The 22,914-nt window shown below is 40.8% G+C and overlaps 1 protein-coding gene across 4 annotated transcripts in view; it reads right to left on the minus strand.

The window, feature by feature from the left end:
* Nucleotides 1-22,914, minus strand: part of ZNF704 (zinc finger protein 704) — a 104,787-nt gene that overhangs the window by 22,569 nt on the left and 59,304 nt on the right. For all 4 annotated transcript variants that reach the window (XR_005601628.1, XR_005601626.1, XR_005601627.1 and 1 more), the window contains exons 3-7: nt 16,767-16,870; nt 12,397-12,629; nt 8,690-8,790; nt 6,048-6,309; nt 1,360-1,464 (exon numbers count right to left, since the gene is read on the minus strand). Coding sequence is in view for 1 of the 4 variants with exons in the window: in XM_039550163.1 (XP_039406097.1) it covers nt 1,360-1,464; nt 6,048-6,309; nt 8,690-8,790; nt 12,397-12,629; nt 16,767-16,870 (805 nt within the window). In the remaining 3 variants the exon portion in view is untranslated. The remainder of the gene's footprint in view (nt 1-1,359; nt 1,465-6,047; nt 6,310-8,689; nt 8,791-12,396; nt 12,630-16,766; nt 16,871-22,914) is intronic.

Here is a 22,914-nt window from a genome sequence, read left to right on the forward strand (position 1 = left end):
TCAGGGAACTTTGCGGATAGCACACTCTGTTCAAGGTACTCTCGTTGAAATTGCTGCCAGCATGATGTCTTTCACTGTTAGTTGTTCCTTGATGGAATTTAATAAATATTCATTGGCAGAGTGCAGTGTAATTGATTCAGCCACTTTCATTTTTATCAGCTCTGCAGGATGCCACAGCCTCTGCAGAAAATCTCCAATATTTGCCAAAGGTTGACAGTAAGAAGCTTTGGAGATTCATTTGGTGAAAAGAAGGGAGGGAAATAGTATCTCTTATCACCTTGTTTAATATTCACAGTCAGGAGAAAAAAAGCTATACGGTTTTTTGGATGAGCAATGTGCCTTATATAACACACTTTCAAAATTCATAAATCATAAAGTGCAATATTAAATGAGATATTATGATATCAAGAAGGTTTATGATTAGAGAATATCAATTTAGCATGAAAACAGTGCTTTCCAATAAAATGAGGATACTTTACATTAATATTTATTTATGTTCATCATAGAGATTTTCCACTACTTGTAAACAGTGATTTACATTTATTTTCAGCAGTCCTCACACCAGACACAACAAGCTGAATCCCTTGCAACTCGTCATAAAGGTTTTTCACTCCCCCCGCAGTACACACGCCCACACTGTGGTACGTTTAGAACCACAGCGATTCTGTTTAAGCAAACATCACGTTTCTGCAGTCCTGTTCACAGAACTACGCCTTGTACACCAGCTTTTCTGAAGAAAGTGTCAGTGTTGAATTTCCATATAATACATCCTCATTAAAAAGCTGTCAAACTGCAATAGTATTAATAACAAAATGCAATAGCTACTGAACATATTTTCTGTATAAAACAACATTTTTCTGCTATCAGTAGTGGCTACATACTTGTAGCCTTCTAAAATAGGACTTTGAATGCATCTTATTGTTTCTTTCAGTTGCTTCATCTTCAGAGTTCATTCAGGTAACAGCCCCACTGCCTGAATCCAACTGGCCTGTTAGCATAACCATTACCAGGCTGATTTTCCATCTAGTTTTTTAAGAAATAATAAAAAGAAGCACATAGTGCCAGGCTCTGCACCCACCAGAATGTTCTTTTGTAATCATATAGTTTAAAAAATATATATTATAGATTCAATTGTCTGCTTGTAGACACCGATGCAAAAGTAACCTAACTGTACTGATGAAGAGAGTAACAAAGGTGTTAAAAACAGCCATGCTGGCAAACTGAGGCACATGTTTAATTTATTTCTTTTTGGTATTTGTTATGTAACATTTACTTCTAAAATTACACACTGTGAAACAAAGTAAGATGATCTAAAAAACCTTTTTTCTCCTCTTCTTTCCTTTTTTGATGTGCACTTACTGGAATGCCGGTGAAGGTAACTGGAGGCGACTGCCAGGAGATGCTAAAGCTACTGCCATTGGGAGTGAATTTTGCTGACCCTGGAATGTTCACCGGAGGAGTGGCCTGTGTGAAAAGAAAGTATTACTCCAGCAAGAAGAACCATTCCTCTTCCAAAGCATTTCAGAGGATCTTTCATTCCTTGAAATGGTAAATCTGTGAGAGATTTTCCAAGGTATAAAAAAACTCCATGGTGAAAAGCATTTTACCCTTGTGAGAGGGATAATCATGGATAAGCTTAGGAAGGAAGGGACAGAGTTACATATATACCACTGTTCCTAAACCTTGTTTAGAGAAAGATGATTGCTCTCAAAAGAATCCATAGATAATTCCTTAAGAGGGAGAGCTGTTAAAAAAACAGACAAAATCAAACATCACATACAAATAGCTTTTAAGATAATGCCATCAAGAAGCAAAAACTACTTCACAGATGACCACCTGTTCCACAGTGATAAACAAGGCCATGCTTAAACTCAAGGCAGCTGTTTTACACAATTTTAGTGTGGATAGCAAGGCTTCTTGGATGGAAGCAATCAACAGCAAGGTTGGCCATTTGAATCCTTTGGATTCAAAAAACAGTTCTTGAAATACTAAACTAAAGCAAGTATTTGAAGGACTCCTGGGCTCCTTGGAATCCTATGTTCTTCCCATCCCAGCTGTTATACTCAGTGCTGCCCTGGGGCGCAAATGCGATAACCTAAGCTTAGACTGTTGAGCACCTTTCATCTTGTGCCTTTCCTGTAGTTTTCTCACTGCGTTATGAGTTTCCACGAATTCTTCTCTCCCTCTTTTTGAATCCGATTTAATTTTCAGAATCATTCAGAATTCAGTTGTGCAGCTACCCTGCCTAGCAGGAGCGTGAGCAGCCACCATGAACAAAGGCTCACTTTAACCCTTGAATTTCAAGCTGTCACCACAAAAAAACCCTCCTTGGTTTAAACTTACAGAGAATTTGCTAAAATGAGTTTTCACTTCCGCCTTTCAGTTGACTGTATGTGACAATAACACAATACTCTCACTTAAGCGGTGTTTGTGTTTGGGGCTGCTGAAATTGTCTCACTGCTTCAGGAAAAGAGTGCTTCCTTGAGCCACCAGGCAGAGAGGAGTGATGACAAACTACAACCTGATAGTCCCCATTAAAGATAATCTTCCATGTAAACAAGGGCTGAAGCAATCCCCTAGAGCCTTTCCAGGAAAAGGAAGGCGAGACCACCAGATGCCTCTGTGTATGGCAGTGATGCTCTGTGGGCTGCCAAGCTGCTGACAGCTCCAAGAGAATCCACACAGACATGCAGAGCAAACATCCACTGAGCTACATAAAATATAAAAACCTCTCTGAAAGGCATCAAGAACAATCTGGCAACTTCAGATGGTACCAGTAGTTCTTCATCACAAGCCTGTTCAAATGGGAAGGAGTGAATGACCACAGACAGCACTCCAGACAGAAAGAACTGGAGAGAGCTGGATGAGCAGTGAGGCAGCCCTGCCTCTGCTCAGCATCCCACATGGATGGCAGCTCAAACCCAGGGTCAGCACAGCAACTTCCTCAATATTTAAATAAGGTAAGACCTGGAAGGGAAATCTTACTTCCTGAAAGAGCCCACCTGTAGTTCCTATGTAGTTAAATTTAACAGGTACAGGCAACAGTTTTGTAAGTTTAAAACCGATGCAATTTGCAGTCACTTAAAATACCATAGTGCTCAATTCCTTTTTCTCAGTGCCTACTTCAGACATGATCAGACTTAGATAGTCAACCACCTTGTTCACTTGTTTCCCAGATGTGCACCTTTGCTCATCAAGCACAGTCAGCTTTTTCAGGCTAACATTTTAGTCAATCTCTTCCATAAGATAAACAATCATAACGTTACAACCAACTGAAGAACTTCTATACCCCACCCTCCATTTGCTTAGAGACTTCCATCTAATTGCCAATCAAAATATATTAAAGAATAATTTGTATTTACTTATTTATTTGTGCCAACATTACCCTTATATCTGAAATAGCCTGTGCTCATCCTCTTCCCCTCTCATGCTTGTCCTCTCACTTTCTTCCCAGGCAGCAATTCCATCCTCTCCTCATCCCTTGCTTTGCCTGAGGTATCAGTCCCAGGGCTGGAGGGGCCACCTATGTTCTCCCTGCTCTCTTTCTTACACTGATGACGTTATTTCTACTTTTTGTGGCTGGAGCCCATCACATCGAATTTGGCTGACCAGAACTCTACCCAGGATTTCAGATGAAGTCATGTGGGGGGTCTTGTATAATGGCATTAAAACCCCTGTCTCTCCTAGATATTTCTTACCCAAGAGGACTGATAACTACTTTTTTTTCGCCCTTCACAGCTCTATTGTTGTTGGCTTGTGGTCATTCTGTGCTTGATTAATGAACACAGGTTTCCTTCTCACATAATTTTCTAGCTACCCTAGTTTATAGCAGAAAAATCTCATTAGTTCCTCAGATGCAGGACTTTGCATGTTCTGACATTAAACTGCATCCAAAACCTATTATTCTTAAGATCACCCAGTCACGTAAGCCTGATATATAATTCCTTTACTGCTGATGTCTCCCAAGTTTGTTATCAGTGAAGTTTATTATAGTATTTGTGTATTACTGAAATGATTTAATGAAAATGAGATCGGGGTCAGGAACAGCTTTTCATTTAACTCCATTAATGATATTCAAAAGCCCTTTCAAAACAACTCACTGCTGTTCTCCATGACTTTCCAGCTCCTTCTCTTACACTAAATTTAACCTCTAGCTTAACAAATACTGCCTATACGTTTTAAGATCAAATGCTCTCCTTGAATCCAGACGGACTTGTTCTTTGCTTCCCAGGCTGTTCTAGCATCATCTTTCTCTGGGGCTCTCCCACTGCAGTTCACCTCAACTGCTGTACTTTCCAGAATTTCTTCAATTATTCTTCTAAATCTTTCCTCACCCATAGGACTGGGTCAGGGAGGAGCATCAGCACTTATCTCACTTTCCTCATACCATTTTACAAGTAGTCTATTTGGCATTTTCCAGTCATACAGGAAATGGCAATTAATAGATCTCTTTAGGATTCTTGTGACCAAGCTTCGGGCTCCGTATTTTTTTTCCCCCCTCTTTTTTTTTAACAGGAACCTTATCCAAGTTCCTTGAGCTGCTCCCAACGAAGTAATCTCCACTTTCTCCTCTGGCTGGTGAGATCTGAACCTCCACCCTGCCTCCTGACTCTTCTTGCACGGCTGGAGAGATCCTGGCAGAAGATGCCACTGACCTTCTCTACAGAATCTGCTTCCTTTGCCAGGACAGCCTGAATGCTTGAGCAGGGACCCTGCCTCCTGCTTCCAATTAGCAAGCTGTGAACAGTGTGGACTGTGTCACTCCTCACTGATGAAATTAAGCATTGAAACCAGAGCAACCTGAAAAGCTGACAGGGCCCAGGCACTTGTAGTCTTGCGTCATGGAATACATCAATTTAAATCCAATTCAAGGGCCTTGAACACTTGAATTAGGATTTCCTTAGGCAAGTGCTTTACTCAGAGGGTCCTTGTAAAAAAGGGTTGACGGGGTCTCCAAACAGCAGGGCAGACTGTCAGGACTGCAAATCCCAAATGAAGCAAAACTTCTCAGCAGACTTGTTGCCTCACTCTCTGAGGCAGGGCTTAAGCTACACTGAGAAGCAAGTCTTTCTACTAGCTGGCTTCATCAGTCCCCAAGTTGGCATGCTACCTGATACAGCTTCCACCTGCGATATCAAGCTTCCACCCAAGCTTTTCAACATGCACAGAAGTCTAAAATAAGCCTGTGAATTCTCTATAGTCCCCTCTGGCCTTTTAGTAGGTGTGCTCCAAACAAACCACAGAAGTTATATCTGCACAATGCTATATATGATAGTTATTGCATCTGATAAATTTAACAGAGTTCAGTTCTCCAGTGCATATGCAGGTCATGGACCACACTACTTCAAAGCCTCTATCCTCTTTTCTCTTGCAGTATCCAGACCAAAACATGTCAAGTTTTAGTGCAGTTTTGTAATTAATGCCTTCTGTTGAAACTTAGCTGGAACGTTTTGGGACAGCAGTTTTTGCCATTTGAAAAGAATTACCTCCAAAAATAGGAAGATACCATAATTGCTTTTTCATTCTTCCTGTTCTACTTCACATCTGCAAATTGACAGCTCACACTGTACAAAAAGAGGAAATGAATTGTTCCTGGCATCCTTTGGGTACTTGTTTACAGTTCAAGCAGAGCTTGTACTTGTTCAATAAAAGCAGAGCTGAAATGAAGACTCTGGAAGGGATTCGGCTGACGGGATGGGAATTTTTACAATGCAGGAGACCCCATCTGAGCATGTCACCTTGGGTTCTCCTTATGGTCAGTGACAATTGATGTAGGCAGTGGGATACACAGATCAACTCTTCTCAACCTGAAGCATGCACCTATTGTGTGCCTGCATAAAGAGCACCCCAAAATCCACCGGCTGTGGTGGGCACATAAACAAACAAACAATGAGCTCAGAAGAGTACATCTCAATTTAAATAAAAAAAATGCCTTTGACTGCCCTGAAAACCTTTCAGCCCATTAAAACCCAAACATTGTGATGTGACATTTCATTACACAACAGCAGCATTAGTGTAATCACTGGAGCTCATCCCACTGGTGTTACCTGGTAAGCATGGTCCGTGTGTACGAGGTAGAGGTTGGTAGGAGCTGAGCGGCTCAGAGGTGTCATCAATTTAGTCTCGGTTTTGGCACAGGAAGTTTCAGGACGGATTGTGTCTTGGGTGGGAAAGGAAGGAGGAGATGCTAAAGATGGAGAGACTGGGGAAAGACTGTTTAAGCCATCAGCTACTGAGTCCGTGTTGAGCCTGATTTCTGTATAGTAAAAATCCTCCTCTCCATCACTGTAGTCAGACTCTCCTACACGTCTGTATCGAGACACAGAAGTAAGAATTGATTAAATGAAAGCAAGAACCACAGGGTGAATTTTATGTTCTAGATGCACAAGCAAATATATTAATATTATCAATTTGCAGTTTCAACCCTTCCTACTTTATCTGCATTCTGGCTGCAGGGAAGGGGGAGAGGAAAATCATCTAGTCTGAAGGGAAAAGAAGTAGGAATTACTTTTTTTTCCTCTCTGTGTCATTCTTGACTAATTCTTTGACCTTGGAGTAGATGTTTAACTCCTTCAGGTCAAGTGTCAGCTTCTCATGTGTAACTGCTGTAAAGTTAACAAGAATCTCAACGCACTCTGTCTTCAAAAGTCACAGCAAAGCTAATAGACACAGGCAAGATACACTTCGCTCATGTTACAGAGAACAATATGCAATCTTATCGGAAGTTACTTAATTATACCAAATATAACTATGGCTGCTATTCACCGTAATTTTCTGTAGCATAATGGAAGAATTTGCTAGAAAACAGTCTCACCATGCAACTCACTCAGACACAGAGAAAGGAGTCATACGGGCTGGCTTGCCACTGCCAGGACTTTCTGGTCCTGCTCTCCAGAAGCAGACTTTTTGAAGGAGGGCATGTAGAAGGTTTAATTGCCTTAAAGTTTCATCTGATGTGCATTTGAGCCCAAGTGCTAACAGCGAAGCAGCCCAGTCAAAGCAGTAGTTCCCAGCTGACTACGCGTTATCTTGAAGTCCAAACCCAAACTTACTGAGAAAACATAGGTCCAGCAGGTTTGAAGGGCTCTACCAGAAGTACCATCCATCAAAATGCAGCCATTCATTCACCAAAAACTACACTCTCCAACAAAGTTGCTAACTCCAGCAAATTCCAGAAAGGTTTTGCTATGTATTTCTCCCTCTCCCACACCACAGAGGATGTCCCCACAGTATAAAGCACAAAGCAACATTCCTAACTGTATTTTGAGAGAGATTTTCTCTGTTTCCCACAGCCTTTACTTTTAAGCCCAACAGTAATTGCTATGACCTTTTCAAGATCATCCTGAGCTCCAGATCTTTCTTATGGTGGCTTTAATTTTTAAGCCGTGGGTAACACAGACCTACACAACAGAGATGTATTTTCACCTAGCAGGTGAAGACTGTGAGTCCCCACTGTAATTACATACGAGACAGGTACATCCCTCAGTGAACTGCACAGGAGAGTTCAGCTGCAAACTAGAGCTCTGAAACAAACTTGTGTCCTAAAAGGTTCATTTGCTTTTGCTTCTAGTCCAAGTAACATACCTATGTGTCCTGGTTTCATCTGGGCTGGAGTTAATTTTCTTCCAAGTAGCTAACACAGAGATATGTCTTTTGGACTTAGGATGAGAAGAGTGTTGGTAACACACTGATGGTTTAGCTGATGCTGAGCACTGCTAACTCTAGATCAAGAACTTTTCAGCTTCCCATGCTCTGCCAGTGAGCAGAGGCACAAGTAGCTGGGAGGGAGCATGGCCAGAACAAAGGGATATTCCATACCATAGAAAGTCATGTTCAGTAAATGCACTGGAGGGAGTTAGCTGGGAGGTGCTGATCACTACTTGGGGACAGGCTGGGCTTTGGTCAGCAGGTGGTGAGAAACTCTAACGTACATCACTTGTTTCTCTTCAGTTTTATTTTATTTTATTATCTCTTCAGTCTCTCTCTCCCCTTTCATTACAAGTCTTAGAGTCATTAGTATTACTGTTATTATTATCATTAGTGTTATTAGTTTTATTCTGTTTAAGCCATTAAACTGTTCTTGTCCCAACCCATGAGGTTTACTCTTTATTCCTTTGATTCTTCTCCCCTCCCAGGGAAGAAAGGGGATAGTGAGTGAGCAGCTTTGTGGTACCTTAGCTGCCGACTGGGGTCAACCCCTGACAACATGCAGCTCAGTTTCCTTTTTTTTAAGGTTTCTTTCATGGTTTGTGGTTTTGGTGGGTTTTTTGGCTTTTTTTTTGGCATTAGTTCAACTCAGAACTGGCACAAGCACCTGACCTGATGTGAAACGAAGTTGAAAAGTATTCATGCAAGACCCTGAACCTGTCTACCACAGAGTGCCATCCCAGATGTGATGTGCAGACAGCACATATGATGTAATGGCACTGAGCTGTGCAGCTGACAGGGAAGTGCAGTGTGACCTCGAGCTGTATTTGGCCTTCTAACAAAGTTGACACAATTTCAGGAAAGCGCCTCGCTGTTGGAATAAGTGCTCATTCACCTGGTCACACTATTCCGCAATTTCCTCAGAAACCTAGGGATATGAGACAGAGAAGCCAAGGACAATCCAGCTCATCTCTCCAGCCAAGGGCAATTGCTCCTCTTCTATACCAAGTCCTTTAGACTTCCAAACAGACTTCCCTCTTACCCAAGGTGAATGGTCCGTATGTGTTTCTGAATCCCTGCAGCTGTGCTCAGTACCTTCCCACAGTTCTTCCACAGGCATTTGAACATCACCTTCATGGAGTTCTGAAAATTATGCGTAAAGCAACATTAGTTGTAAGCAAGTTGTATGCACATTGGGAAAAATTTCTTCCCTGAAAGGGTTGTCAAGCATAGGAACAGGTTGCCCAGGGAAATGGCTGTGTCACCAATCCTGGAGGTTATTTAAAAGACATGTAGATGTGTTGCTTGGGACATGGTTTAGTGCTGGACTTGGCAGTGCTGGGTTGAGGGGTGGACTCTTACAGGTCTTTTCCAACTTCAATGTTTCTGTGACTCTGTAATTCTATGAAGGTAGAAAAAACCTCAAACTACCCAAAACAGATAAACAGTTACAAAACACTGTGAAGCTTCAGAGCCTTTGACTCCAAATCTGTAACTGTCTAATAGTCTCTTGTTAAGTGTGTCACGCTACTGAAATCAAGAGAATCACAGTGAAAAGTTGCAGGAGCAGCTTGTGACAAAACTTTACCTCTCTCTGTTCATTGGCAATACTTTTCCATTTTTAAGTTTCAGTTCCTCCACAAAGGGCAATAGATGATATAAAAACTTCCTACACTTTTCAAAAAAACCCTAATGAGACTTCTCACTTAATCCAAGGTACCTTCTTAAATTAAGGTCTTTGCAAAGCAAGCTCTTATGAATGTTTCTGCTCACGATATTTGCAGCACAAAAAATGTTGTGCCAGAAAAACATAGCTTCTGTTATGACAATATTCACCATGAGCTGGCACAATCTGCTTTTGTTTCACTCAGAAGCTGCTGTAGACTTTACTCAGACAAGAGAATGAGAAGCTATCGGTCTGTGTTCAATATAAAAAAAAACCCCAACAAAACAGGTATAATCTCATTTAAGTATTCTTTTTATATTCTTTAATATAACTTCATTGATCCCCACTGAGTTATCATTGATTTAGAGCACAACCAACAAGGCTATAACTAGGCCAATCTTCAACATTTTGAAGACTCTGGAGAAAAGTAGCCTTAGAACAACACAGATGTTACAAACTCTAGAGATATGTAAAAGCTAATTTTACCCCAAAATGAAACTACTTTTGTACAGTTTAAATAAAAAAAGAATTCTAAATAGCTTGTACATCTCAAAAAGAATTTTCTCTATTATTACAGAACACATTATTAACACAAGGAAGAGCATCAAAATACTGTATTATTATTCTATAATTTTAGTTACATATAAGATTAAATTAATATATTCATATAAAAGTCAATTGAAAAAAGAAAGAGGAGGAACAAGCACATCCCAAGGGTTCAGTACATTTCATTGTGCCTTGAACAAAAGCTTCTTGGTGCTTTCTTCAATGTGGACCCTTTGGAACTGCATGCCAGAAGATGGTTTCAGTATGTGTTTGGAAGATGATGATTAGAATATAACTTTAAAAAAAATCTCAGCTGATGGGCTTTTTAAGATACAAGTTGACTGTAGTAGCATGTTCGCATAGTTACCCTGCAGTCTAACATCTCCTGTTTTAAAGTATGAATGCTTAGGGCTTTGAGATTTGAGGTACCTGATCATACTGTTTGTATGAAAAATTACTTTGGAATAAATTGCACATAAATTGCCTATCTATTTTTTTATTAGATAATACAACTATCAGTCAAATAGATAGAGAACTCTTTTCCTTTTCTCAAATGAAATATAATCTATCTAGCAATTCTGATCGATACTTTTCTTACTTCCATAATATAATACTAAATACTATTATCAGCTCAAAACCACACAACCAACCACCAACTATGGCAACAAGATGGAGGCCATGTTTACAACTGACATCCTAGGAATTCCAATATGGCATCATGAACACCCTATGTATCTATATGAACACAGAATGGTTTAACATCCATCCCCAGTCTGATGGTAAATCAGTCTCCTAGCTACACTGTGGTTTTGGATTTATTGTCAGTGGTAGGACTTTGCAAAAACCCATGCACTTTTTACACAATCAAGTGAAAGCTCACTCAGTAGAAATAAAGAACATGCTTACATTTCTTCCATTTCCTTTCCAAAAATTACCTATCCAGGCTTAATGTTTTATTTAAGAAAATAATGGAACATAAATGGTTTGGTGAGGAATAACTACCTTAGAGGAAACTTTTAAGCAAATAGTAAGGTTACCAGTCACTCTATTTCCAGGTTTACTGCTTCTGACTTTTGCAACCCTGAAGAAGAAATAACCTGAACATTTTTGTTTCAGCTTCTAAAAGTGCTAACTTGTACTCAGATCAAGTACCATGCTGGAGCCAGAATAAAGAAAAAAAAAACCTGCAGGAAAGCAAGTTAATTTAAAACCAAGTTTGGCATGGAATGTTACTGTTTATCTAAATAAAACATTTGCCATACAAAGCAAAATCCCCGTGAAACAGAACAGATAGTGTAATAGACCTATGGTGGGTACATAAATAGAAATATTTGAAAGCAACTTAGAAAACAATAAAGATGGCAGCTGCAAACCCATCTGTCTCATCACAGCTGAGCAGTAAGAGTGGTGCTAGTAAGATGAAAGTTAACTGAGAAGCAAAAGGCAAAAGCAGGACACTTCTGCACTCCTACTCCTCCTCTCCCCAAACGCCCCCAAACTGTTTCTCTGTTTAGCGTAACGCTCAGCTCCAACTTCTAATTTATTTTAATAATGGTGTCCTCCAAAATACTTTTTTCCTTCTTAGCAAGATGCACAAACATTTTACACCCCTTTCCCACCAACAAGGGAGGAACCACATGGGTCAGCAAATAAGCAGCTTCTGGAGCAAGAGGATAAATCTGAACAGGTTTAAACAATCATTAAAACTTCTTCCTGCTGGTGATGAAGTAATGAACTGTCTCAGACTGAGCCAGAAACAAATTCACTAAGGGAATAAATTCTGTTTTTTCTCCTTACAAAAAGCCCTTTTACATCTTGCTATGTAAAATCTGTCCTGTTGTGTTGGGAGGGAAGGAAACTTGGACTAGTGCCATCTCTTTGTTTTCTTTTTCTTCCAGAGAAGCTTGCTGGCTAGCAACGGTGCTTTTTTGGGGTTAGTTCTGGACCTTTTTTTTTAATGTCATGTTTTATTTAGCCTGCTTTGGCACTTCAACTGAGGATAAATTTGGATAATGCTAATACTATATCAAAAGCCATGGGGTTTGAGCTCGCTCTCTCCTTTTTTCACTACATATGTTTGTGCAGAGAAAGCTTCACAGTATTAAGGTATCTGACATGCTGTCAGACAAGCAGCACTTTCAGGGAACAAGGAGTATTAAGGCCATAGTCAGTTTTTGTGATGACATGTAAAGGCTGCCTGTTGCATCCTGCACACAGAATTTGTCAAACTAAGACAGAAATCCCTTGAATGGCCAGAGGCAGCACCTTCTGGAAATCACTCTAGGGTTTTCTGAGCAGGAGGCTCTGTAGCACCTCACCATCTGGCAGGAAATATGTGGTCCTGATGGCAGCATGTGTGTGCAGGAGGTGACCACGTTGAATGAGACACAGTGACTAGGCGAAGTCCCTACGTTAACTGGATGCCAAGGAAGGATACAGAAGCAGAGCTCTTTGGGTGACCTGTTCCTTTCTCACAATGAAGTAAGCCTACCAACATCCTATCTGCCCATGGGTATGGAATTTAACATGAGGCTAACCTTTCTCTTCCTAGGAATGGGTTCATCAAAGAGAAGGTTGCTTGTTTCACCTTCATCAATACCATCATCTGGCTGGGAAGGTGTCCGAAAAGCTTTGAAGCTATCAGCTGACAGAGGTGGAGATGGGGTGGATGGGTTGGACTGGTCACTGGGAGCATTCCAGCTCCAGTATCCACTGCTGCTGGTACTAGAAGGCACAAATCCTCCTTCTTTCCAAGATCCATTCAGGGATTCTGTCAAGAACAACAACAGCCATTATTACAACAGTATCACTGCGATAGGGCTAAGGAGCTCTTTTTTCTAAGGTTTAGATGCCATGTTGGTAATTAACTGTACATTCAGTAAAGGAAAATGAAAGCATTGGATGTAGAGAGGACAACCATGTCTAACCCACTGCACATAAGTTACATATTCCACACTTGATTTTTATTTTATTTCAAACAAACAAACAAAGAAGCAAAAGCAGCAAAGTATTTTTCTAAAAAGAAATGTTGCATTTGAAAAGATAACCTGTTCTGGAGCATAAACAGCAAAAACAGTCAGATATTGCATGTATGATTTAAGGAAAACACTTAAATTGACCTTTAAAGGTCCCTGCAAACCCAAACTATTCTATGATTCCAAATACATCCTCAACTTTCAACAGGAACGCATGACTAAGGTGCAGCACCAAAGCAAGCTCCAAGCCACTGTATGGCCAATAGGAGATCCCCTGGGAAGGGGACATATATGCTGAGCCCCAGAACACTAAGCAGATCCACAAAAACATGATCATCTTCCCAGTACTAAAACACCAAAAAACCCCACAGTTACACTTCTTATAATCTCTCAGTACACATGCCTGTGCCTAATCTGAACCTCTGCCTGAGGTGGCATGTATCCCTTGGGATATACAGGTGTACAGGCATCTGGTTTCAGAAGTGGAACACACAGAAACTCGATCACCTCCACAGCTACTCACTGGAGGAACTGCCTCCTCAGTGCAGCAGTTCCCCTGACATTACGTGGTGAGGAGACACTCGAACCAACAGCTTACACTCTGCAACACCATGGGTGGGAGTAACAGCACTGCCTGTACAGTCTGAGGCACAGCTTGAGCCATGCCTCACATGCAGAGGTCCTCAGGCTGGCATGTCACTCTTGCCAGTCCCTAAAGGGCTTCTGGCAGCAGAGGAGTATGTAGGTCATCAGCCCAGCGAAGGCATGGCCCCAGCACATCCAGGGTGCAGCCACAGGTGGCTCTGCCAGAACCCTCAGGTTCTCACAGGGCTTGGGCAAACGTGCAGGGATGGTTTAGGTGCAGCTTCTCCTTAACTCAGGCATTGGAAGCTTTTCCCAATGATGCTGTAGGTGCCTGAGTATTGCGCAATACCTGACTTAGGAGCTGACAAGCAAATAACATCTTATCTGTTCATGAAACAATACTTAAATGTGAGACAAGTCTTTTCAAGCCAGTGCCTGTCTTTAAAAGATCTGCAGAAGTCACTCCTTCATTCCTTCTCAATTTCTTACAGAAAAATTTAACTAATGGTATTGGCAAGAAAGTGAGCTGTCAAAAGCTTACCCCCAAACCAATGAATTTTTGGGTTTTTTCTCCTAATTCAGTTCGTTTGGGACAAAATCCTTAATGATTAACATCAGCTGCTCAAAAAAACAGAACGCAGTGCCCCCTTGAGTAGGCAGCAGTACTGATTTACTGATCAGGGCTACACAGCATGAATGGAATTGACCCTCTCTCTCCAGCCCTCCCAGTTCCACTTTGGAAAAGGACATACACATTTCTGGTAGCTCCTAAGTTAACATATGAAAATGTCATGTTTTGTCTCATGATTACAACCTTCATGTGACTGTAATGAAGCTGGGTTTTGTTTCTTTTAAGTATCTGGTACTTCAGCCTTGTGCCAAAGCCAAAAAATACATCTGGTATCAACTTGTGACCTCAGCATAGCTTAAAATTTCCATGTCTTCAGAAAAACAAAGGAACATTCTTTCAATTACTACTTTCTGACACAGTTATGGTGGTGCTTTCTATTCTCAGTGTTTACAGCTTCTCCTCACCTTGTTGAGAAAGAGATGTAAACCAAGAACATTTTTCAAGTAGCATGGAAAAGACTGAATGAGGTTGACAACAGGAAAAAGCCTAACACTGGTTCTCATTCATACTAACAAATCTGTCCATGTAAAGAAGTTTAATATATAAATAAAAGCAACTTACTCTTATTTTGGGGCTCTTTTCACACTGCTGGAGTTGCGTGAAAGAGAACCAGACCAAATATTATTCAGCTGCAGACAAACAAGGGCCAAACTGATCCAGTTTACACGGGTGATCATCCCCAGGAATTCCACATGGATCTGACTTTAATATTAATGCTAATGGTTTTTTTTTACTTCTAGGCAAAATTCCATTTGTTTTAACAAATGTTCCTTTAATTATACTGCTACTTAACTGCCCTTTTCTGGAAAAGCATGTAGAAAAAACTAATCGCTAATAAATTTGTTGCTTATATTACTAGGATCAGAGCCTAGCCTTGCAACACCAAATAAGCTTTAAATTATCACGTCTTTACACTTCTATTTAAGTCTTTAGTAAGCCTTGACTGAGGCAAAACTAAGCTATTCAGGGAGAAGGTGCCCAAAACCAGCTTCAAATCTTATCTGCAACTATGGAAAACATAGGAATTACTTTTTCAGGCTAGTCTTCCCAGATTGTGGGAAACAAGTAGACAAGCTATATGAAGAAATATCCAAGAGCACTCAGACTATGCTAAGAAATATCAAAGGCAGTTAAACAGCCACTATTTACCTATTAGCAATTCAAAAGGGCTTGTTAGGAAGATCTTTCTGATCAACAGCTGCAGCTAATGTACACTGCAGCTCCTGAAAGGTGTCACCTGCTCAGACTGTCTAAGGTGGCAGATACTGCTTTACCCACAGCAGAGCAGCTCCCCAGGACAGGAATGCAGCAGGGGATATGTGTGCCTTGGCCACACCAAATCCCTGCCTGGCACATCAGCACAGGTCCATCTTCAGCTGTCTGTGAGCTGAGCAGCTGGAGAGCAGGTGTGCTTATACCCTTCTGCTGGCCTTTCCCAGGGGCTGATAACATCCTGTCCCGTGGCGTGACAGTCACCAGGGATGTCACCGCCTGTGGTTTCCCAGCGCTCCTCAGAGCAGTGGTATTCCATAAACACTTCTGGATTTCAACACTGGAAAGCACACTAACAAGGGCCATGGGTGTTCATGGCCAGAATTCCAACTAAATGGATAAAACTTATATTTTCCGAAAATAAATGGAAAACCCACAGCATTTGTTCAAAAATGTTTATAAAGATTGGACATTTGCTATGAATTCCTTTAAGAACATCATTCAGTGGATCATGCCTGTTCCCATGAAGAAAAGCAAGTATTCCTCAATCTTCAAATTACTGACAGTAGGAAAGCATCTAGTGTTTTTTAGCAGTTACACATGAGTAAGAAAAGGCAGAGTCATACAAACAATGCTGAAGTACCCTAACAAGGGTGTCCTAGTTTAAATTATTCCTTAAAATAAAACACTCTTAAGAATTTACTGTAGCTCGAGTCAATCTCACATGGATCAACTGTATTTCATTACCAATCTCTTTATTACCTGAAACTTTTTATATGTATTTTTTGTGTGTGTCTTCTGCTATACCATGAATGAAGTAGTCTTTAAAGGGATTATGGTTTTGATGGAAGACCATCAGAGAGTTACAAACAGCACAGGAATTGGAGGTCTAATCCTACATCAGCAGAAGCAGACCTCTTGCTGTACAGATTGCACTGCATGGTCTCTCAGCCAAGGGCTGTGACCTGGAAGTGCTTTGCCTTATTGTGGCTTTAGGTAAAATCTGATTTCCATGGAGTGGAGGACAAGAACAACTGCTACCATGTTTCCTGGATACAGCACTCAGGACATGGTTTAGAGGGGAACATGGTGCTAGTGCCAGGTTGATGGTTGGACTTGGTGATCTCAGAGGTCCTTCCCAATCCTAACCACTCTACAATTCTAGATTGTATATGTGCAAATGGAAAAAAGCTCTTTGAAAAATTAAGTGTTTCAGTGAGGTCAGGAGACTTTTTGAAGTGCTCATATCCCATTTACGGATTGGGCATCTCCCATTTAATAAACTAGAGCTGCTCTACAGTTAAAGAAAATGTTTCTTTTCATTTCTGCCAGTGCTGCACCAAAGACTTTGACTAGGTTGGAGCAAAGCTCAGTATGATCACCAACATACCAGAAGACAGCCACTCACCATTTGTTCTCCACCATGGCCACAACTCCTGGAAACAATCCCCCTGGTAAAGGGCCCTGACACCCCTTCCCACAGCCCCTGGCTCCAAAAGCTTACCATTGGGTCGGACAGGAGGGCTGCGGACCAAAGGGCTGGTGGATAAACTGGTGAGTACCATGGCTGCTGTTACTTTATCCATGTCCAGTTCTTCTGGAGATTTCCTGAAACACAGTGAGTGGGAGGCAGGAAACACATCAGCAAATATTTAACTTTTGTTTTGTTTTTTTTTTAATACCAGCCCAAATCCTAAGCCAACATAGCACAGTAACAAAAACAAGCCGCTGCGCAGAGTTCTCCAAGCATTGGTCTTCTGGCAACCAGAGCATATCAAGAGGCTTCTACAAGCAAACTAACTAAGTGTAAATAGGAAAAGAAGTGAGAAAAGAAAATACATCTCTGTATAAAATTTTCAGGATTACTGTGACTCTCTGTAACTCTTTGTTCCCTTTTTATTTTTCAGAATTTCAGCTATTCATATTCTTAGAGCAAAGTGTGTTCTTAAGGTGGTTTTCTTTTCCTTGGATGAAGACACAGAGATGCAAAATTGGGTGAGACTACTAGCAACATTAATAACATACATTAGCCTCTATAGGGTAAAGAAAAACCGTGAATTAGAACTAAAGGATGTAAGTTTGTTGCTTCTGCTTAACACTATTAACCTTCCCATACTCTCTACGAAAGACCGATCCTAAATTTTTCCTGGTCAGATTAAAAACCAAATATTTTAAGTATTTAGGAAACTGCATAAAAATGGCGCAGGAGGGGTAGGTGGGGAAGAGAGAGGGGGAGAGAGAGAGAGAGAAGGCTGTTTTGCAGGTGTGATGGGTGCCTGAGCCAGCATGATGGCACAGGGGCCTGTTCCTGCCTCAGCCTGGTCTTGTTGGGAACCTGCGTAAGTCAGAGGAGAGGGGTAACAAGGGAAAGGAGAGCAGCCAGCTTTCCAGGAAAAGGAAGAGAAGATTTGGACAATGGCAAATGCCACCAGGATCCAGGATTCAGTGATCCATTGCTCAAGGAGTCATAGGGTTTTTTTAGGCAATGAAGGAATTTTTTTTTTGTCTGTAAAAATTACATACTGTCTTTTTCACCCAAGAAAACTCTCTCACAATGTAAAATTTCTGAGGAGTCAACGCACCAAAATAAAACTACCAAACCCACTACGTTTAGCAGACTTTTGCTTTCCATCCTTGTGGGCTGGAAATCCTTGTGGGATTTCCACCTTGTGGGTGGAATCAAAGCAGATAATTTTTTGAAAACGTTGACTGATCATCCAAAATCATCATCTCACTTCCTAGAGATCAAGTTAATTTTGTTCTTACAAAAGGACACTTCCCCCCCTGTATTCTGCTTTGTGGGTCTCTGGAGATATCTCTGTGCCTTGCCAGGAGCTCTACTGAACAGATCAGATGGAGTCTAATTTAAAGCCCAAGATAAGAAGTGGTCAGCTACCTGCTGTTTCCCATCAACTGTTGGTCAGTAAGTCACCAAGAGGAACAGGATGTGCTGGGTGCACTCCCTTTTCTGGAATCTTATCTCACCCATCAGGTGGAAGGTTCATTAACTGAAACTATACTACAGTCCAAGGCTCTTGATATTTTAGTGAGCAAACCTTGAACTTGCCCATGAAACAGTTCACAGCTGCTTTCTGGCTGATGCAAGGACTCACACAGATGCTGATCAACACTCTCCCATGATGCACAACAGCTTAACTCTCACAACTGTCTTTTGCAACACATCAGTGCCTGGAACCGAAACACTGATGATGATTCCTGCTGTGTTCTGATTATATCTGTAGAAACCCTTCTTTCCTCCAGCCAAGGCTTTTGCAAAGAGCACAGCAGCCATATGGTCACCATCAAGTACTGGAAAGGTCTCGGATATCTGCTATAATCAGCTGAATCCTGAATCTGTCACCCATCAGCTCCTCATGCCTGCAGAGGAGTGTTTCACTCAGAATGCCAAATTCCTCTGGGCTCAGAAGCTCCTTCCTCAGGGATGACATGGAGGTGCTACACTTTCTCAAGACCAACACTGCCAGATGATTTTCCAATTACCCAATATCCCAGCATGAAAATCTAGTTTCTGAGAAGGCTTTAGTTGCTCTGTAGCCCACTCTGGCCAGACTACACCAACTGCCCCTGTGACTTCATCCAGTTGTGAATGAACCATTAATATCTGCATTTCTGCACCATATGACGACAAAGTGAGCACAAGTTCCTGATATGATGGAGAAGCTGATCCCTAGTGTTTGTAATCAGACTTCCAACAAGGTTCTTCTGTGTGTGTGGCAACAGGACTAACATGTTCCCATCCAGGCCTCTGCAGAATTGCAAAATCACACTACAGCAGTTGTTGCAAGTGTTTGCCAAGTTGGCGTCGAGATGTCAGAGTCTAGACCCGAAGCTAATCCCAAAGCTTCCCCAAGTAGTTTATAACTAACTTCTTCTAGCTCTTCTGATTTTTCCTCCCCCCTACAATGACAAGCACTACTGTTCCGAAAATCTAACCCTTATTCCAAATAATTTTACAATGTCCTAAAATTGTCAGCACTGGCATCTGTGCCTAAGGTGAAAGTCTTCACAAGCAGGCAAAAAACAGGAATAGTCATGAGAATCCTTGCCATTTCTAGCCATGCTAAACCATACTCTTTCAGCTACTGGAATCCTTTTTTCTTCCTGATCCAATTTAACAGCCCAAATAAAACAAACTTTGGACTTTTTCTCTGCCCATTTTGAACGACAGTAATTTTTAATATTTACCACTCCTCAACTGCATCCAGCAAACAAGAACACTGCTCATGCTTCCCAGCCACAGGAATTTTAGCAGCTACAAGTTCTGGTTTATGTGACTCTGCTCCACTTTTACAGTTTGGCTCATAAATGCAAACACACATATTTCATATATCAGTCAGCCAGTACTGCAGCAGCAGCAACAGCCTTTGAGAGACAGGCAAGGCATAAAACTGAAGAGAGGAACCACTTAAGCCATCTGCATTTAGTCAGCATCACGTGTGAGCTGATGCCTTAAGAATTGCCCCAGTACTTTCCAGCTTTCCCTGCTGGAAAGCTGAACCTGCACACAGCTGTTCAACAGTACTTGCACTCAGAGGGGAGAGTAACTTGTTTGTTACGCATCAATTGTTCCCAAAACATTTATCCCACCATTGCTAAGGCGATTTTCTGTGGACTGAAATCAAAAGCCCTTATGTTACTGTTATTAGGTGTAATGAAATCAGTTGTAAGATCATCTACTACATGAACTATGAAGACTTCCTTTCTCTAATCCCACATCCCAGTCTCCAAATGACATCTCCCAACTTCTGGATGGATGTACTTGTGTCAGTCCAGTCTGCATTTGAGAACCAAGCAGTTTTGGATCCTTTCTTTCCAAGTGTTTGTAAATCCAAACTCATGAAATAGCCAAATTACAATGAATCAGCTGAGATAGCAGCAGCAGAAGTTACAGGTCCTTGAGGACAGACTTTTTACCACCATCCGAGGTCTCTCAGTTTCATGTCTCCCTGCTTCCTCAGCAGGGAGAGTGGTTTCACTGGATCCCTGCAAAACACCAATCTAGCCAGCCTGGCCATTAAAAGTGTCTTTTTTTTAAAGGCCAAATCAGACTTAGTTACTACACTTACTCTTGATCAATCATTTCCTTGATTTTGCTGATGAATTTATTGCTTTTTTGATAATAATTTATCAATGTTAAGCAACCATCACATTTTCCCCAGTCAAAGCTCTCTACAAGGAAAGGCTGGGTTTAAGCTCCAGAAGATGAGAAAAAGAGGGTCCAAGAAAAGTCCAAGGCTATGCAAGTGTTCCAAACCAATGCAACATCCAATCTCCTACTGTCCCATTTCCTCTGCCAGCTCCTGGCCACTGTTACCTTCAAACTCCCTACTAAGTACTATTTCCATCTGGACACACCTATACCACACTTCTATTTTTTCTTCTATTTTTTAAGACTTGCTCTCAAATAAATCTTTAAAACCACAAATTTTATTCTAGCTTTTAAGTCTTTAGACTACTGTTTATTACTTGCCTGGCTTAGATCGAAAAGCCTGAGTCCTTCCTCTAAGTCACTACTTTAGCATATTTTAAGGGTACTAGAGAATATTCTTAGAGCAGAGAAGCTTGTAGTGGGAGCAGATGCTTTTGATAAAATTGACCCTATTGAAAAGCACAACCAAGTTCACTTGAAGCAAAGAAAAAAAAAATCATTTTCCCTGCCCACAACTCCAAAGCTTTCAGTCAATTCCCTGACCAGAAACCTCTGACTCCAGTGCAGCAATGCTCCAAGCAATGAAGCACTGGTTCACTGTGCTGTAAGGGCTCTCCTATGCTTCAGAGCTGCCCCAGCACAGTCTGAGTGTGGGCCAGGCAGTGTTTTCTCACCAGGGCTCCACTCCCACCAAACAATGAGAGGGACAGCAGTATCTTGCAGCTGCCAGGACCAGGTGGCAAGGGGATAGAAACTGCAGCATCAGAAGAGCCCCGGGGAGGGGAAAGGGAATAATATTTGCAGTTACTTCAGGTGGATGTTGGCTACAAAAGTTCATCATCAAAGAACCAACCTTCTTCTCTAGAGTCACATACCCCTGCTTTCCAGTGTTGTTGAGCTTGCCTTTCCTTATCCTACCTTTTAAACAATAATCACCCGAAGCCCATAGGCCCTAAACATTCAGATTTACTAAAAGGCTTACATTTTCCTTTGTTTTAGTGGAGTCATGTGCTTATCTATTTCTTACTGCTATCCTCACCAGAGGGACATGATAAAAAATAAAAAAATTAACTAGGATTGATAAGAAGAGAAGCAGTGAAGCACAAAAACGCTTTTATTCCATGTTAACTGTCTACTGTCCTCCACCCAAAATTCAGCTTTTGACAGTGGTTAACAAAACACCTGGACCTTTTGCTAAGGAAGTACCATATAAATATGTATGCATTAATAAGCTGTAACTGGGACAAAATAACACTATATTTAAATTGCTCTCTCCCTCTCATACTTACATGTCCTAAATTCTCACAAATAGACATCTGAAATCTGACTCTGATCACTTGACTACAGTCACATCACACTGATATTGTCATACTGAGCACTGCATCAATACTATTAAGCATGTTGTTAGAAGCTTTCGACACCCAAAACATGATTCATCATATAATGAACCATTGTAACCAGCACACCAGTAATAACAGAAGCACTTCTGAAAGAAATAAAAATCCGAAATTACATTCTACAGGTAAAATAAAAATATTTTCATTTTCTTCAATTCATCATTAATGGCAAAACCAACATCCTAACAAAGAACCAGCAAGAAAATCCATGTACACGGCTGTGACTCCATGCATCTAAAGTAACTACAGCCACTCTTCTATAATGAGTAAAGATCTACATCATGCTACAAACAATATATTCTTAGTCCATACAATACTTTGCATTTATAATAATACTTGGTTACCATCTAACAACTCAAAATACTGACAGTACAGATAAAGAAATGATCTTCTTGCTCTTGTGTTTGGTTGCTGATTATGGAGATTGAAAATTACTCACTTGCCAAAGACAAAAACAAAAATAAGAAGAGAATGGTCCATACAAATAGTCCAAGGTCATCAGCATTCTTCAGTAAAAGCCATAATTTTTCACAATAAAGCGAAAAGCAAAGGGCAATATTTCCAAATATTATATTGAATTAGCATAGTACTATAATGATACATCTCAAAACATATAGTGAGCAGTACTATGCACACATTTAAAAAGAAAACTGCTGTTTGGTATTTGAAGGAGAGAGACAATAATAATGCACTAATTGGAAGTTAAGGATTTCTGCCTTTGCCCATTGTGGTCGAACATAAAATTAATATTTTCCACACTAACTTTGTATTTGCAGACTAATTCATATGCAGAATGAAGGGCCTTTCTTTGTTTCTGCTGTTCTTGTTATACACAAACCAATTTTTTTATAGTGACAGCTACTAGAATTAAGATGAAAATCTTTTACTGTACAACTATAGGAACTTTTCTTCTAAAAAAAATATAGATACCTGAACTTCTCAAGGAAAAAAAGAAAAATGCATCAAAGGCCACCTCAAAGTCCTTCACCTCCTCCTAGCCAAGCTAACAGATTTTGCTGTTCAGTTATTCAAAGGGCCTTTGGAAGTCTGGTTGGTGTGTTAGAGCCTGAGAGCCCTTGACAGAG

Source organism: Corvus cornix, chromosome 2 (genome assembly GCF_000738735.6).
Source record: "Corvus cornix cornix isolate S_Up_H32 chromosome 2, ASM73873v5, whole genome shotgun sequence".
NCBI lineage: Eukaryota > Metazoa > Chordata > Aves > Passeriformes > Corvidae > Corvus > Corvus cornix.